Genomic DNA, 16,952 nt, shown 5'->3' with positions numbered 1-16,952 from the left:
CATCTTGGCTCTCTGCAGCTTCTCTGCATTTATCATCTTGGCTCTGCAGCTTCTGTGCATTTATCATCTTGGCTCTGCAGCTTCTGTGCATTTATCATCTTGGCTCTGCAGCTTCTGTGCATTTATCATCTTGGCTCTGCAGCTTCTGTGCATTTATCACAAGGGGGAACTTTTTTTTTGTTGTGTAAAAGCACTTGGAGACCAAAACACTATTTGGCTGGAGAGAGAATACAGGATGGGCTTCATGATGGCTAACATGTATTTTAATGAAGCATTCGCGAGTCAACAAGCATGTTTCTAATCAGTGATGTGATAATTGGAAAGTATTTTTCTATGTGAAAAGCAGCAGGAAACACTGTACGATGCAGAATGTCCGGCGATAATAATCAAGTGGAAAATGTAATTGTTCAGAAAGCGTTTTGATACGAGTATCAAACAAGTGGATTTGCAACGCCAAGATCTTTGATTTGCTAAACTTGGGCACAAAGAACTAGAACCCTTTCATTCAAAGTTCATCGAGTTTGGTTCTGTGTTCAAAGTCATAGAGTTTGTTTCAACGTTCAAATCTGTACAGTTATTTCAAAATTCAAAAATATGCATTCAGTTTAACATTCAAAGCCATTCAGTCACTTCAACACATTCAAAGCCATTCAGTCACTTCAACACATTCAAAGCCATTCAGTCACTTCAACACATTCAAAGCCATTCAGTCACTTCAACACATTCAAAGCCATTCAGTCACTTCAACCTTTCAAAGCCATTCAGTCAGTTTAACATGCAAAGCCATTTAGTCAGTTTAACATTCAAAGCCATTCAGTCACTTCAACACATTCAAAGCCATTCAGTCACTTCAACACATTCAAAGCCATTCAGTCAGTTCAGTTCAACATTCAAAGCCATTCAGTCAGTTCAGTTCAACATTCAAAGCCATTCAGTCACTTCAACACATTCAAAGCCATTCAGTCAGTTCAGTTCAACATTCAAAGCCATTCAGTCAGTTCAGTTCAACATTCAAAGCCATTCAGTCAGTTCAGTTCAACATTCAAAGCCATTCAGTCAGTTCAGTTCAACATTCAAAGCCATTCAGTCAGTTCAGTTCAACATTCAAAATGACACAGTCGGTTGAAGTGTTTAGTACCAGACAGCAGAATCACACAGAATCTCAGTATGACTTCACAGGTGAAGGGAAGTCTGTCAGATTCAAACACCTCATGTAGTAAACAAAAACGCAGTGTGTGTGTGTGTGTGTGTGTGTGTGTGTGTGTGTGTGTGTGTGTGTGTGTGTGATGTTCTCCAAAGGTGTGCAACAGCAATGGCAACTGTCACTGTAACCGAGGGTGGGCACCTCCCTTCTGTGAGAAGCTTGGTCTGGGAGGCAGTGTGGACAGTGGGCCTGTCCAGTACCACAGTGAGTTGACCTTCACACACATGCTCCTTCCTGGGATTCACGATGCCCCCTATCAATCTTCACACGCCATCTGAATGTAACATTAGCTCTGCCAGGGTGTTTCTGGTCCAGTTGAAACATTCTTCCGCCAGTTTCAAATACATGTTTTATAGAAGATGCTTCTATAAAGGTTTCTATAAAAGTGGGTAATGTTATTTTCCCTCTCTCTGTGCACTCCAGGTCAGCTGGGCTTGGTGTTGGGTCTTCTGTTTGTCTTCCTGGTTCTCCTACCTGGGATCCTCATCACCTTCTACTGCTATAAGATCAAGAGCTCCTACTACCACAAGTGGCTCTCCCAGAGAGACAAGAACAACAAGGCTAACAGGTAACTTACAGTCGCTAGCCGCGCCTCTATAAGACTTAATGAAGTCTTCATAAACCCTTCATAAGCCCTTCATAAGCCCTTCATAAGCCCTTCATTAGCCCTTCATAAGCCCTTCATAAGCCCTTCATTAGCCCTTCATAAGCCCTTCATTAGCCCTTCATAAGCCCTTCATTAGCCCTTCATAAGCCCTTCATTAGCCCTTCATAAGCCCTTCATAAGCCCTTCATAAGCCCTTCATAAGCCCTTCATAAGCCCTTCATAAGCCCTTCATTAGCCCTTCATAAGCCCTTCATTAGCCCTTCATAAGCCCTTCATTAGCCCTTCATAAGCCCTTCATTAGCCCTTCATAAGCCCTTCATAAGCCCTTCATAAGCCCTTCATTAGCCCTTCATAAACCCTTCATAAGCCCTTCATAAGCCCTTCATTAGGCCTGCATAGATGCTTCACAAAGAAAATGGCACTCTATACAATAGGTTTTGTTTCAACAATGGATTGAACTCTAGAATCATCTAATAACTCAGAGACTGATAACACCGGGATGCCGGATGGGTTTGTAGCCAGAGAGATAACACCGGGATGCCGGATGGGTTTGTAGCTAGAGAGATAACACCAGGATGCCGGATGGGTTTGTAGCTAGAGAGATAACACCAGGATGCCGGATGGGTTTTGTAGCTAGAGAGATAACACCAGGATGCCGGATGGGTTTGTAGCTAGAGAGATAACACTAGGATGCTGGATGGGTTTGTAGCTACCGAGGTAACACCGGGATGCCGGATGGGTTTGTAGCTAGAGTGATAACACCGGGATGCCGGATGGGTTTGTAGCTAGAGAGATAACACTAGGATGCTGGATGGGTTTGTAGCTACCGAGGTAACACCGGGATGCCGGATGGGTTTGTAGCTAGAGTGATAACACTAGGATGCTGGATGGGTTTGTAGCCAGAGAGATAGCACTAGGATGCTGGATGGGTTTGTAGCCAGAGAGATAACACCGGGATGCCGGATGGGTTTGTAGCTAGAGAGATAACACCAGGATGCCGGATGGGTTTGTAGCTAGAGGAATAACACTGGGATGCTGGATGGGTTTGTAGCTAGAGAGATAACACTAGGATGCCTGGATGGGTGTGTAGCTAGAGGGATAACACAAGGATGCTTGATGGGTTTGTAGCTAGAGAGATAACACCGGGATGCCGGATTTGTTTGTAGCTAGAGAGATAACACTAGGAGGCCGGATGGGTTTGTAGCTAGAGAGATAACACCGGGATGCCGGATGGGTTTGTAGCTGTGACTTACTACTACTGTACACACGTCATCCTCTGACTGCAATCTGCCCACTCTTCACTTCTGCACCATCACAACACCTTTATAGGGGCAAACAAATGTAATGTACCCTCATAAAATCGAATACCTTCCCCTCTCTTCCAGTAGAAGACCAATATACTTATACACACAGAGACCGGGCATCAGAACGCTGAGTGAGTTAGTACCTCTGAAAACAGGCCTGTCGGACAGTGTAGTTTACAGGAGAGGGAGGTAGTCTGCCGTGGTGCCCCCTGGAAATAAAGCTCTGGTGACCTTCTGAACGGACAGAGAAATAGGTTAATCATTGGTATTGGACTGGAAAGGGGATTTGATTGTATGAAAGAGATGAGGTACAAAGGAGTCTTCTGAAGGAATATTAAACCCTACAGAAAATGACCCTTCTTGTTAGGTAATTAAAAGGCTCTTTAGTGGAGACCAGATGCAGTTTGTCTTTTTAGTTTCGGAGCCAATAGTTTGCGTATCAATATCAGGTTACTGTGTATGGTTGATTGAGGAGAATTCTGTTTTGATGTATTTTAGTGTGTGTGTGTGTGTGTGTGTGTCTACTTCCACACACTTTTCTAAGAGCTGTTGTGGGATTAGCCAAAAGCATACAAATTGAACCTATGAGGTTCTTTAGAAGTTTCTTAAAACATTCTACCTCCTCCTCGACTTCCTCCTCAACCTCCTCCTCGACTTCCTCCTCGACCTGCTTCTCCTCCTCTACCTCCTCCTCTACCTCCTCCTCCACCTGCTCCTCTACCTTCTCCTCTACCTCCTCCTCTACCTCCTCCTCTACCTGCTCCTCCAACTCCTCCTCTAACCACTCCTCTACCACCTCCTCGACCTGCTCCTCCTCCTCCTCTACCTCCTCCTCTAACTCCTACTCTAACCCCTCCTCTTACCCCTCCTCTACCACCTCCTCGACCTGCTCCTCCTCCTCCTCTACCTGCTCCTCCTCTACCTCCTCCTCCTCTACCTCCTCCTCTACCTCCTCCTCGACCTCCTCCTCCTCCACCTGCTCCTCTACCTCCTCTTCGACTTCCTCCTCGACCTGCTTCTCCTCCTCTACCACCTCCTCAACCTACTCTACCTCCTCCTCATCTACCTGCTCCTCTATCTCCTCCTCTAACTCCTCCTCGACGACCTCCTCATTGACCTGCTCCTCGACCTCCTCCTCTACCACCTCCTCAACCTGCTCCTCCTCTACCTGCTCCTATGCCTGCTCCTCCTCATCCTCTACCTGCTCCTATACCTGCTCCTCTACCTCCTCCTCATCTACCTGCTCCTCTACCTCCTCCTCTAACTCCTCATTGACCTGCTCCTCGACCTCCTCCTCCTCGACCTCCTCATTGACCTGCTCCTCGACCTCCTCCTCCTCTACCACCTCCTCAACCTGCTCCTCCTCCTCTACCTGCTCCTCCTCCTCCTCCTCTACCTGCTCCTCCTCCTCTACTTGCTCCTATACCTGCTCCTCCTCCTCCTCCTCTAGGAGATACACAGAGACAGACCGACACACACACACACACACACACAGACACAAACACACACAGCGTAATGTTTGCCAGCCCAGTCCTCTACAACTGGGGACTATCAAATCAATAGAAAGTAGGATTGAAAAGCCAGCACAGTCTTCAGAATAAATGTGTCTCGTTCACGGCCTCTAACACCCTTGTGGCCTCCATCCTCGTTATTCCCTCAGACTTGAAGGCTCCATGGAGAAGGGTAAGAATGGACACCTCAACCCGGCGTTCCATCTGAAGGTGGTGGGGCCGGCGAACAAAGGAAACAGTCACAAGGGGGTGAGTGTGAAAGGAGACTGGAGTTTAAATCTGAGGTGACTTCCGTCTCTCTGTATGCTGGAAATGTTTCTCCCTGTGTGAAGAACTGAAGACATCGAACTGGAGTCAAGCTGGCCTTGAGTTAAATTACCATATGTACAACTGTAGCTCTGCGTGTGTCAAATGTTCTGTAGTAGCACTTTCTACCTCCAATTTATAAATGTTTTTCAACATATACTTCACATAAAACTTAAATGACACAATACCAAAATGTTCTCTACACAGCTCCCTCACACCAGCAAAGAGGTGCTGCCTCTCCGGCCGGGCCCCACCCCTAACGGCACTCAGCCTGTCAACATCGTGCGTCCTCTAAGGCCCGCGCCCTCGCCGCACAACACGCCACGGCGCTTCAAGGTGGCCCACCCACCTTTACTTGTCAGCAAGCAACCCGGGGCCCTGCCGAAATCCCCCGCCCCCCCTCAAAAACTTACGCCACCCAAGAAACCGCTTCCCCTCAACCCAACACGATCACCACTGGTATCCAACCCAACACGATCGCCACTGGTATCCAACCCAACACGATCACCACTGGTATCCAACCCAACACGATCACCACTGGTATCCAACCCAACACGATCGCCACTGGTATCCAACCCAACACGATCACCACTGGTATCCAACCCAACACGATCACCACTGGTAAGTTTATCTTATTTTACTATAATTTTATTTGTTCATTGAGAAAATGTCTTTCTGTTGTGTTTCTTGTTTTTACTAAGAGGATTTTGTCGCACACGAGGAACTAGATGAAATAGCAATGTTTTTGTTTTAATCTTCTTATTGTTTTCCATCGATTTCCTAAAACATTTTCCCATCTCTGCCTATTAAGTGTAAAAAATAAATAAAATAAAAAGCCTTGGAAAATCACATTGGCCTTGAATTTAATATTGCTCTGTGTTTTTTTTTTGCACGAAATGAATTTCTCTGCGTTTGTTTTTTTATTATTTTATAAGCATCTAATAGCAGAGGTAGAGGTACACTGTAATGAAATAAAACACCAGGAATTCAGACAAAGCCTGCCAACCACCGGATTAAACACAGCTTGAGATGTGTAATTTCTCTCTTGTTCTTTCACTTTTTCTATTTCACTGTTTCTCTCTCACTCTTTTTCTCCCACTCTACGTGTCTCTTCTCTCTTTCTTGCTCCCTCTCTATCTCTCCCCTTCTTTCTCTCTCTCTCCCCCCTCTCTCTACGAGTCTCTTCTCTCTCTCCCCCCTCTCTCTACGAGTCTCTTCTCTCTCTCTATCTCTCCCCCTCTCTCTATGAGTCTCTTCTCTCTCCCCCTCTCTCTATGCGTCTCTTCTCTCTCCCCCTCTCTCTATGAGTCTCTTCTCTCTCCCCCTCTCTCTATGAGTCTCTTCTCTCTCTCTCTCTCTTTCTTTCTCCCTCGCGCTCTCTCTCTCTCTCTCTCTCTCTCCTTCCCAGTTGGTGTCAGAGCTGCAGCCCAGACACTCCCCCTCTCCTCCTCAGAGGCCCCTGCCCCTCAGCCCCGCCAGAGGGGTGGTGTTACCCGTGAGCCCAGCGAGGGCGATTCCTCCCAAACCCTCCAATGGGCTGCTGGTGATGATGCCCCCTGCCGTCGGCCCCAAACCAGTGGGCAAGCTGTCCGTCATCCCTCCTCTCAAAGCACTCCGGTGGGTCCACACATAGGAAGGAAGGCAGGAAGGAAAGAAGGAAGGAAGGAAGGAAGGAAGGAAGGAAGGCAGGCAGGCAGGCAGGCAGGCAGGCAGGAAGGAAGGAAGGAAGGAAGGTAGTCAGGCAGGAAGGCAGGCAGGCAGGAAGGAAGGAAGGCAGGCAGGCAGGCAGGCAGGAAGGAAGGCAGGCAGGCAGGCAGGCAGGCAGGCAGGCAGGAAGGAAGGAAGGAAGGCAGGCAGGGAGGCAGGCAGGAAAGAAAGGGTCTCAAACTTGGTGACGAGTTTAGAGGGTACTATGATGTTAAATGCTGAGTTGTAGTCGATGAACAGCATTCTCACATAGGTATTCCTCTTGTCCAGATGGGTTAGGGCAGTGTGCAGTGTGGTTGCGATTGCGTCGGCTGTGGACCTATTGGGGCGGTAATCAAATTGGAGTGGGTCTAGGGTGTCAGGTAGGGTGATATGGTCCTTAACTAGTCTCTCAAATCACTTCATGATGACGGAAGTGAGTGCTACGGGACGGTAGTCGTTTAGCTTTGTTACCTTAGCTTTCTTGGGAACAGGAACAATGGTGGCCCTCTTGAAGCATGTGGGACAGCAGACTGGGATAAGGATTGATTGAATATGTCCGTAAACACACCAGCCATCTGGTCTGTGCATGCTCTGAGGACGCGGCTGGGGATGCCGTCTGGGCCTGCAGCCTTGCGAGGGTTAACACGTTTAAATGTTTTACTCATGTCGGCTGCAGTGAAGGAGAGTCCGCAGGTTTTGGTTGCGGGCCATGTCAGTGGCACTGTATTGTCCTCAAAGCGAGCAAAGAAGTTGTTTAGTCTGTCTGGGAGCAAGACATCCTGGTCCGTGACGGGGCTGGTTTTCTTTTTGTAATCCGTGATTGACTGTAGACCCTGCCACATACCTCGTGTCTGAGCCGTTGAATTGCGACTCAACTTTGTCTCTATACTGACGCTTAGCTTGTTTGATTGCCTTGCGGAGGGAATAGCTACACTGTTTGTGTTCGGTCATGTTTCCGGTCACCTTGCACTGGTTAAAAGCAGTGGTTCGCGCTTTCTGTTTTGCGCGAATGCTGCCATCAATCCACAGTTTTCTGGTTGGGGAATGTTTTAATAGACGCTGTGGGTATGTTCTGATGGAATCCTTTGTTCTGATGGAATCCTTTGTTCTGATGGAATCCTTTGCTCTGATGGAATCCTTTGTTCTGATGGAATCCTTTGTTCTGATGGATTTCTTTGCTCTGATGGAATCCTTTGTTCTGATGGAATCCTTTGCTCTGATGGAATCCTTTGCTCTGATGGAATCCTTTGTTCTGATGGAATCCTTTGTTCTGATGGAATCCTTTGCTCTGATGGAATCCTTTGTTCTGATGGAATCCTTTGTTCTGATGGAATCCTTTGCTCTGATGGAATCCTTTGCTCTGATGGAATCCTTTGTTCTGATGGAATCCTTTGTTCTGATGGAATCCTTTGCTCTGATGGAATCCTTTGTTCTGATGGAATCCTTTGTTCTGATGGAATCCTTTGCTCTGATGGAATCCTTTGCTCTGATGGAATCCTTTGTTCTGATGGAATCCTTTGTTCTGATGGAATCCTTTGCTCTGATGGAATCCTTTGTTCTGATGGAATCCTTTGTTCTGATGGAATTCTTTGTTCTGATGGAATCCTTTGTTCTGATGGAATCCTTTGTTCTGATGGAATCCTTTGCTCTGATGGAATCCTTTGCTCTGATGGAATCCTTTGTTCTGATGGAATCCTTTGTTCTGATGGAATTCTTTGTTCTGATGGAATCCTTTGCTCTGATGGAATCCTTTGTTCTGATGGAATCCTTTGCTCTGATGGAATCCTTTGTTCTGATGGAATCCTTTGTTCTGATGGAATCCTTTGTTCTGATGGAATCCTTTGTTCTGATGGAATTCTTTGTTCTGATGGAATCCTTTGTTCTGATGGAATCCTTTGTTCTGATGGAATTCTTTGTTCTGATGGAATTCTTTGTTCTGATGGAATCCTTTGTTCTGATGGAATCCTTTGTTCTGATGGAATCCTTTGTTCTGATGGAATTCTTTGTTCTGATGGAATCCTTTGTTCTGATGGAATCCTTTGCTCTGATGGAATCCTTTGTTCTGATGGAATCCTTTGTTCTGATGGAATCCTTTGCTCTGATGGAATCCTTTGTTCTGATGGAATCCTTTGCTCTGATGGAATCCTTTGTTCTGATGGAATCCTTTGCTATGATGGAATCCTTTGTTCTGATGGAATCCTTTGTTCTGATGGAATCCTTTGTTCTGATGGAATCCTTTGCTCTGATGGAATCCTTTGTTCTGATGGAATCCTTTGTTCTGATGGAATCCTTTGTTCTGATGGAATCCTTTGTTCTGATGGAATCCTTTGTTCTGATGGAATCCTTTGCTCTGATGGAATCCTTTGCTCTGATGGAATCCTTTGCTCTGATGGAATCCTTTGTTCTGATGGAATCCTTTGCTCTGATGGAATCCTTTGTTCTGATGGAATCCTTTGTTCTGATGGAATCCTTTGTTCTGATGGAATCCTTTGTTCTGATGGAATCCTTTGTTCTGATGGAATCCTTTGCTCTGATGGAATCCTTTGCTCTGATGGAATCCTTTGCTCTGATGGAATCCTTTGTTCTGATGGAATCCTTTGTTCTGATGGAATCCTTTGTTCTGATGGAATCCTTTGCTCTGATGGAATCCTTTGTTCTGATGGAATCCTTTGTTCTGATGGAATCCTTTGTTCTGATGGAATCCTTTGCTCTGATGGAATCCTTTGTTCTGATGGAATCCTTTGTTCTGATGGAATCCTTTGTTCTGATGGAATCCTTTGCTCTGATGGAATCCTTTGCTCTGATGGAATCCTTTGTTCTGATGGAATCCTTTGTTCTGATGGAATCCTTTGCTCTGATGGAATCCTTTGCTCTGATGGAATGGTTATGTTCTTATTGGGGATTTTCAAATGAATCATTTTTCATATTTTACAAATGTTTGCGTTTAACTTTTATTTTTAGAAGCAAAAACATGTACGTTTTAAAGCATCTGTTGTCAACTCCGTCACTGATGGTTAACCATACTTCAGATCTATCATTGTTGTCAATATTCTGAATACATTTTTTAATCACTGTTCTGCAGCATTACAGCATTAAATTATTAAACTATTTGCTGTTCTAGACTTGTTCGCCTTATAAATATTATTTTATGTTGTGAATCTTTAAAAATGCGCCAACCTTTTTATGAAATTAGCCCTGAAGCATTACATATTTGAATAATCTAATGTAAGAATGAAACAATTAAAGGCCTTTAAACAATTGTTGGACAATGAAAAACAAAATGCCTCTTATGGTGTCGGAGTCAACATAAATCCAGTTAGTGGCATTTTATGTACACCATTTTTTTAAAATAATAATTAAGAGGTTTTTTCTTTCAATGGTATGATGGCTAAAATATTGGACTATCAAAATATGTATTTAAATGTTAACACATATGAAGAAAATTATTGGTGAATTTTTTATTTTTTTTGGGGGGGGGGGGGGGGGGGGTGATGTCTTTCAAGAATCCCTGAGCTACATATATATGGAAATGAGCTTATTTCATGCATCACTGTGATTCACATTTCAAACTGTGTTCTTCTCATTTATAACCCATTAGAGAGACTGCTGGCTTTGTGGCTAATAGCGATACTTCACTGTGAGCACTGCCATAGATTATAATAAATACACTTTGTTTCTAGCCCTAAATAGTTGTCCAATGTTCCTGCCTCGGCATCAAATTGACTTGATATTAGTCTCCCTGATAACATTTTAAAAAAAAAGACACTCCAAGAAGTTGTTGCTCATAAATATACCATTGTTAACATTATTGTTCTTGCAACCTGCTTCTTCCAACAAGTTTACAACAATCCCCCCCCCCCCCCCCTTGTATCGTTGAAAGACTATTTTCTCCCCTGATTCCTGTCTCTCCATTTTACACTGTTTTCAACTCAGGTCATTGCGAGGGGGGGGGGGGGGCTGTGTGTGTGTGCGGGTGTGCGTGTGTGTGTGTGTGTGCGGGTGTGTGTGCATGCGTGTGTGTATGTGCGGGTGTGTGTGTGCGTGCGGGTGTGCGTGTGTGTGTGTGTGTGCGGGTGTGTGTGCATGCGTGTGTGTATGTGCGGGTGTGTGTGTGCGTGCGTGCGTGCGTGCGTGTGTGTGTGTGTGTGCGGGTGTGTGTGCATGCGTGTGTGTATGTGTGTGTGTGCGGGTGTGTGTGTGCGTGCGTGCGTGTGTGTGTGTGCGGGTGTGTGTGCATGCGTGTGTGTATGTGTGTGTGTGCGGGTGTGTGTGTGCGTGCGTGCGTGTGTGTGTGTGTTCACTCTCCTGGTACTTTATATAATTTATTAAGCTTTATTTAACCTTTATTTAACTAGACAAATCAGTGAAGAACAAATTCATATTTACAATGACAGCCTATCCCCGGCAAAACCCAGACAGCCAATTGTGTTATGCCTTATGGGACTCCCAATCACGGCCGGTGGTGGATACAGCCTGGAATCGAACCAGGGTCTGTAGTGACGCCTGTAGCATCAGAGATGCAGTGCCTTAGACGCAATGAGCCAATCAGGAGCCCGAGATAAGAACCTACCAGAAGTAGAAGTTCATAAGCCACAACTCACACAACTGTGTTAAAACAACCCCCTGTCTACACTGTGTTAAAAGAACCCCCTGTCTACACTGTGTTAAAACAACCCCCTGTCTATACTGTGTTAAAACAACCCCTTGTCTACACTGTGTTAAAACAACCCCCTGTCTACACTGTGTTAAAACAACCCCCTGTCTACACTGTGTTAAAACAACCCCTTGTCTACACTGTGTTAAAACAACCCCCTGTCTACACTGTGTTAAAACAACCCCCTGTCTACACTGTGTTAAAACAACCCCCTGTCTACACTGTGTTAAAACAACCCCCTGTCTACACTGTGTTAAAAGCTACTGTTTCTCTCTTTTTCTTCCTTTGCTTCTCTTTCCTCTTCTCAGACTGGTCCCAGGAGCGAAACCAAACACAGTCTCCTCGCCTTTCCGAAAATGACCCTGGGACCCGAGCCTTGCCTTTCCGAGAGGAGCCTATCAGGAGCCAGCAGTCAGTCAGCAGCAGTCAGCCTATTTGCACTACAGCGACCTTGTTGGAGGGCTGGTACAAGACAGGTGTTGACCAACAGTAATAGCTAGGGGGCAAGGCAGAGGCTGATGGAGGGGGGAAGAGGAGGGGGAAGGAAGAAGGGGGGGGGGGGTTGAAGAGGAGGGGGTTTGGAGGGAATGAAGAGGAGGGGGGAGGGAAGGAAGAGGATGGGGAGGGGCTAGAGAGGGAAGGAAGAGGAGGGGGGGACTGGAGAGGGAAGGAGGGGGAGGGGCTAGAGAGGGAAGGAGGGGGAGGGGCTAGAGACGGTTGGAAGAGGAGGGGGAGGGGCTGGAGAGGGAAGGAAGAGGAGGGGCTAGAGAGGGACGGAAGAGGAGGGGGAGGGGCTGGAGAGGGAAGGAAGAGGGGGGGGATGGGCTAGAGAGGGTTGGAAGAGGGGGGGAGGGGCTGGAGAGGGAAGGAAGAGGGGGGGGGCTAGAGAGGGAAGGAAGAGGAGGGGCTAGAGAGGGAAGGAAGAGGAGAGGGAGGGGCTGGAGAGGGAAGAAAGGGGAGGGGGAGGGGCAAGAGAGGGAAGGAAGGGGAGGGGCTAGAGAGGGAAGGAAGAGGAGGGGGAGGGGCTAGAGAGGGAAGGAAGAGGAGGGGGTAGGGGGGTACTGGAGTGAACATGGAGGGTCCTGTCGCCTGACTTGAAAATCGTGACTTTTATGACCTCACCCCAACGGCACCGTGACAAGGACAAAGATGACGACACGGTTTTGCACGGATGGAAAACCATGCAGACTGAGATGTGCTATTGCTGGGGGTGGTCACATTGCCAAAACCTTGTTTGTTTGTGTTGTCAATCCGTTTACGCACCGTGTATAGCGCTAGCTAGCATTTTCTAATTATTCTCGTGTACTTGTCTGTTTACGTTTAGTTTTTGTAACGGTTTGTGTTGCCAAAGAGGACTTTTGAGGCATGTTGTTGATCATTGCAATTTGATTTGAATGTCTCTTGCTGTGTGTATTATTTTCTTACATAAAAAAAATCACCTTTTTACAAAACTGGCTTGTGTGCTTCTTCTTCTTTCTCTTTTAAGGTTGAAATCTGGCTTGGGTTCTTCTTCTTCTTTCTCTTTTAAGGTTGAAAACTGGCTTGTGTGCCTCTTCTTCTTTCTCTTTTAAGGTTGAAAACTGGCTTGTGTGCTTCTTCTTCTTTCTCTTTTAAGGTTGAAAACTGGCTTGTGTGCTTCTTGAAGGACTTGGCTGATTTCTTTTGATTTTCCCATGATGTCAAGCAAAGAGGCACTGAGTTTGAAGGTAGGCCTTGAAATAAATCCACAGGTACACCTCCAATTGACTCAAATTATGTAATTTAGCCTATCAGAAGCTTCTAAAGCCATGACATCATTTTCTGGAATTTTCCAAGCTGTTTAAAGGCACAGTCAACTTAGTTTATGTAAACTTCTGACCCACTGGAATTGTGATACAGTGAATTATAAGTAAAATAATTGGTCTGTAAACAATTGTTGGAAAAATGAACGGTGTTATGCATAAAGTAGATGTCCTAACCGACTTGCCAAAACTATAGTTTGTTAACAAGAAATGTGTGGAGTGGTTGAAAAACGAGTTTTAATGAATCCAACCTAAGTGTATGTACACTTCCCACTTCAACTGTATATTTAAACTCAGCAAAAAAAGAAACATACCTTTTTAGAACCTTGTCTTTCAAAAATCCAAATAACCACAGATCTTCATTGTAAAGGGTTTAAACACTGTTTCCCATGCTTGTTCAATTAACCATAATCAATTAATGAACATGCACTTGTTGAACGGTCGTTGAGACACTAACAGCTTACAGACGGAAGGCAATTAAGGTCACAGTTATGAAAACTTAGGACACTAAAGAGGCCTTTCTATTGACTCTGAAAAACACGAAAAGAAAGATGCCCAGGGTCCCTGCTCATCTGCATGAACGTGCCTTAGGCATGCTGGAAGGAGGCATGAGGACTGCAGATGTGGCCAGGGCAATACATTTCAATGTCCGTACTGTGAGATGCCTAAGACAGCGCTACAGGGAAACAGGATGGACAAATGATCTCTCTTGCAGTGGCAGACCACGTGTAACAACACCTGCACAGGATCGGTACATCCGAACATCACACCTGCGGGACAGATACAGGGTGGCAACAACAACTGTCTGAGTTACACCAGGAACACACAATCCCTCCATCAGTGCTCAGACTGTCCACAATAGGCTGAGAGAGGTTGGACTGAGGGCTTGTAGGCCTGTTGTAAGGCAGGTCCTCACCAGACATCACCGGCAACAATGTCGCCTATGGGCACAAACCCAACGTCGCTGGACCAGACAGGACTGGCAAAAAGTGCTCTTCACTGACGAGTCGAGGTTTTGTCTCACCAGAGGTGATGGTTGGATTCGCGCTTATCGTCGAAGGAATGAGCGTTGCACCGAGACCTGTACTCTGAAGCGGGATCGATTTTGGAGGTGGAGGGTCCGTCATGGTCTGGGGCGGTGTGTCCCAGCATCATCGGACTGAGCTTGTTGTCATTGCGGGCAATCTCCACGCTGGGCGTTACAGGAAAGACATCTTCCTCCCTCATGTGGTTCCCTTCCTGCAGGCTCATCCTGACATGACCCCCCAGTATGACAATGCCACCAGCATGCTGCTCGTTCTGTGCGTGATTTCCTGCAAGACAGGAATGTCAGTGTTCTGTTCACTTATTTTAAAAAATATATAATTTAATCAAGAGTTCTAAATAACACACTTATCAAGAGAACATCCCTGGTCATCCCTACTGCCTCTGATCTGGAGGACTCACTAAACAGAGAACATCCCTGGTCATCCCTACTGTCTCTGATCTGGAGGACTCACTAAACAGAGAACATCCCTGGTCATCCCTACTGCCTCTGATCTGGAGGACTCACTAAACAGAGAACATCCCTGGTCATCCCTACTGTCTCTGATCTGGAGGACTCACTAAACAGAGAACATCCCTGGTCAACCCTACTGCCTCTGATCTGGAGGACTCACTAAACAGAGAACATCCCTACTGTCTCTGATCTGGTGGACTCACTAAACAGAGAACATCCCTGGTCATCCCTACTGCCTCTGATCTGGAGGACTCACTAAACAGAGAACATCCCTGGTCATCCCTACTGCCTCTGATCTGGTGGACTCACTAAACAGAGAACCTCCCTGGTCATCTCTACTGTCTCTGATCTGGAGGACTCACTAAACAGAGAACATCCCTGGTCATCCCTACTGCCTCTGATCTGGAGGACTCACTAAACAGAGAACATCCCTGGTCATCCCTACTGCCTCTGATCTGCTGGACTCACTAAACAGAGAACATCCCTGGTCATCCCTACTGCCTCTGATCTGGTGGACTCACTAAACAGAGAACCTCCCTGGTCATCTCTACTGTCTCTGATCTGGAGGACTCACTAAACAGAGAACATCCCTGGTCATCCCTACTGTCTCTGATCTGGTGGACTCACTAAACAGAGAACATCCCTGGTCATCCCTACTGTCTCTGATCTGGTGGACTCACTAAACAGAGAACATCCCTGGTCATCCCTACTGCCTCTGATCTGGTGGACTCACTAAACAGAGAACATCCCTGGTCATCCCTACTGCCTCTGATCTGGAGGACTCACTAAACAGAGAACCTCCCTGGTCATCCCTACTGTCTCTGATCTGGTGGACTCACTAAACAGAGAACATCCCTGGTCATCCCTACTGTCTCTGATCTGGTGGACTCACTAAACAGAGAACATCCCTGGTCAACCCTACTGCCTCTGATCTGGAGGACTCACTAAACAGAGAACATCCCTACTGCCTCTGATCTGGTGGACTCACTAAACAGAGAACATCCCTGGTCATCCCTACTGCCTCTGATCTGGTGGACTCACTAAACAGAGAACCTCCCTGGTCATCCCTACTGTCTCTGATCTGGTGGACTCACTAAACAGAGAACATCCCTGGTCATCCCTACTGTCTCTGATCTGGTGGACTCACTAAACAGAGAACATCCCTGGTCAACCCTACTGCCTCTGATCTGGAGGACTCACTAAACAGAGAACATCCCTACTGTCTCTGATCTGGTGGACTCACTAAACAGAGAACATCCCTGGTCATCCCTACTGCCTCTGATCTGGAGGACTCACTAAACAGAGAACATCCCTGGTCATCCCTACTGCCTCTGATCTGGTGGACTCACTAAACAGAGAACCTCCCTGGTCATCTCTACTGTCTCTGATCTGGAGGACTCACTAAACAGAGAACATCCCTGGTCATCCCTACTGCCTCTGATCTGGAGGACTCACTAAACAGAGAACATCCCTGGTCATCCCTACTGCCTCTGATCTGCTGGACTCACTAAACAGAGAACATCCCTGGTCATCCCTACTGCCTCTGATCTGGAGGACTCACTAAACAGAGAACATCCCTGGTCATCCCTACTGCCTCTGATCTGGTGGACTCACTAAACAGAGAACATCCCTGGTCATCCCTACTGCCTCTGATCTGGTGGACTCACTAAACAGAGAACATCCCTGGTCATCCCTACTGCCTCTGATCTGGTGGACTCACTAAACAGAGAACCTCCCTGGTCATCCCTACTGTCTCTGATCTGGTGGACTCACTAAACAGAGAACATCCCTGGTCATCCCTACTGTCTCTGATCTGGTGGACTCACTAAACAGAGAACATCCCTGGTCAACCCTACTGCCTCTGATCTGGAGGACTCACTAAACAGAGAACATCCCTACTGCCTCTGATCTGGTGGACTCACTAAACAGAGAACATCCCTGGTCATCCCTACTGCCTCTGATCTGGTGGACTCACTAAACAGAGAACCTCCCTGGTCATCCCTACTGTCTCTGATCTGGTGGACTCACTAAACAGAGAACATCCCTGGTCATCCCTACTGTCTCTGATCTGGTGGACTCACTAAACAGAGAACATCCCTGGTCAACCCTACTGCCTCTGATCTGGAGGACTCACTAAACAGAGAACATCCCTACTGTCTCTGATCTGGTGGACTCACTAAACAGAGAACATCCCTGGTCATCCCTACTGCCTCTGATCTGGAGGACTCACTAAACAGAGAACATCCCTGGTCATCCCTACTGCCTCTGATCTGGAGGACTCACTAAACAGAGAACCTCCCTGGTCATCTCTACTGTCTCTGATCTGGAGGACTCACTAAACAGAGAACATCCCTGGTCATCCCTACTGTCTCTGATCTGGTGGACTCACTAAACAGAG

General features: G+C 46.5%; 1 protein-coding gene across 1 annotated transcript in view; it reads left to right on the top strand.

Moving 5' to 3' along the window:
* Positions 1-11,784, top strand: part of adam19a (ADAM metallopeptidase domain 19a) — a 220,773-nt gene extending 208,989 nt beyond the window's left edge. Inside the window, exons 19-24 of the mRNA XM_090213379.1 lie at positions 1,300-1,408; positions 1,628-1,772; positions 4,776-4,875; positions 5,140-5,553; positions 6,341-6,549; positions 11,584-11,784. Of these exons, the coding sequence (XP_090069505.1) occupies positions 1,300-1,408; positions 1,628-1,772; positions 4,776-4,875; positions 5,140-5,553; positions 6,341-6,549; positions 11,584-11,635 (1,029 nt within the window). The 3' untranslated portion in view covers positions 11,636-11,784. The remainder of the gene's footprint in view (positions 1-1,299; positions 1,409-1,627; positions 1,773-4,775; positions 4,876-5,139; positions 5,554-6,340; positions 6,550-11,583) is intronic.
* Positions 11,785-16,952: the final 5,168 nt, after the last annotated feature.

The sequence above is a fragment of the Oncorhynchus mykiss genome, chromosome 21 (assembly GCF_057628025.1).
Source record: "Oncorhynchus mykiss isolate SJ-2025 chromosome 21, ASM5762802v1, whole genome shotgun sequence".
Taxonomy (NCBI): domain Eukaryota; kingdom Metazoa; phylum Chordata; class Actinopteri; order Salmoniformes; family Salmonidae; genus Oncorhynchus; species Oncorhynchus mykiss.
This window is presented reverse-complemented; position numbering and strand designations above follow the sequence as displayed.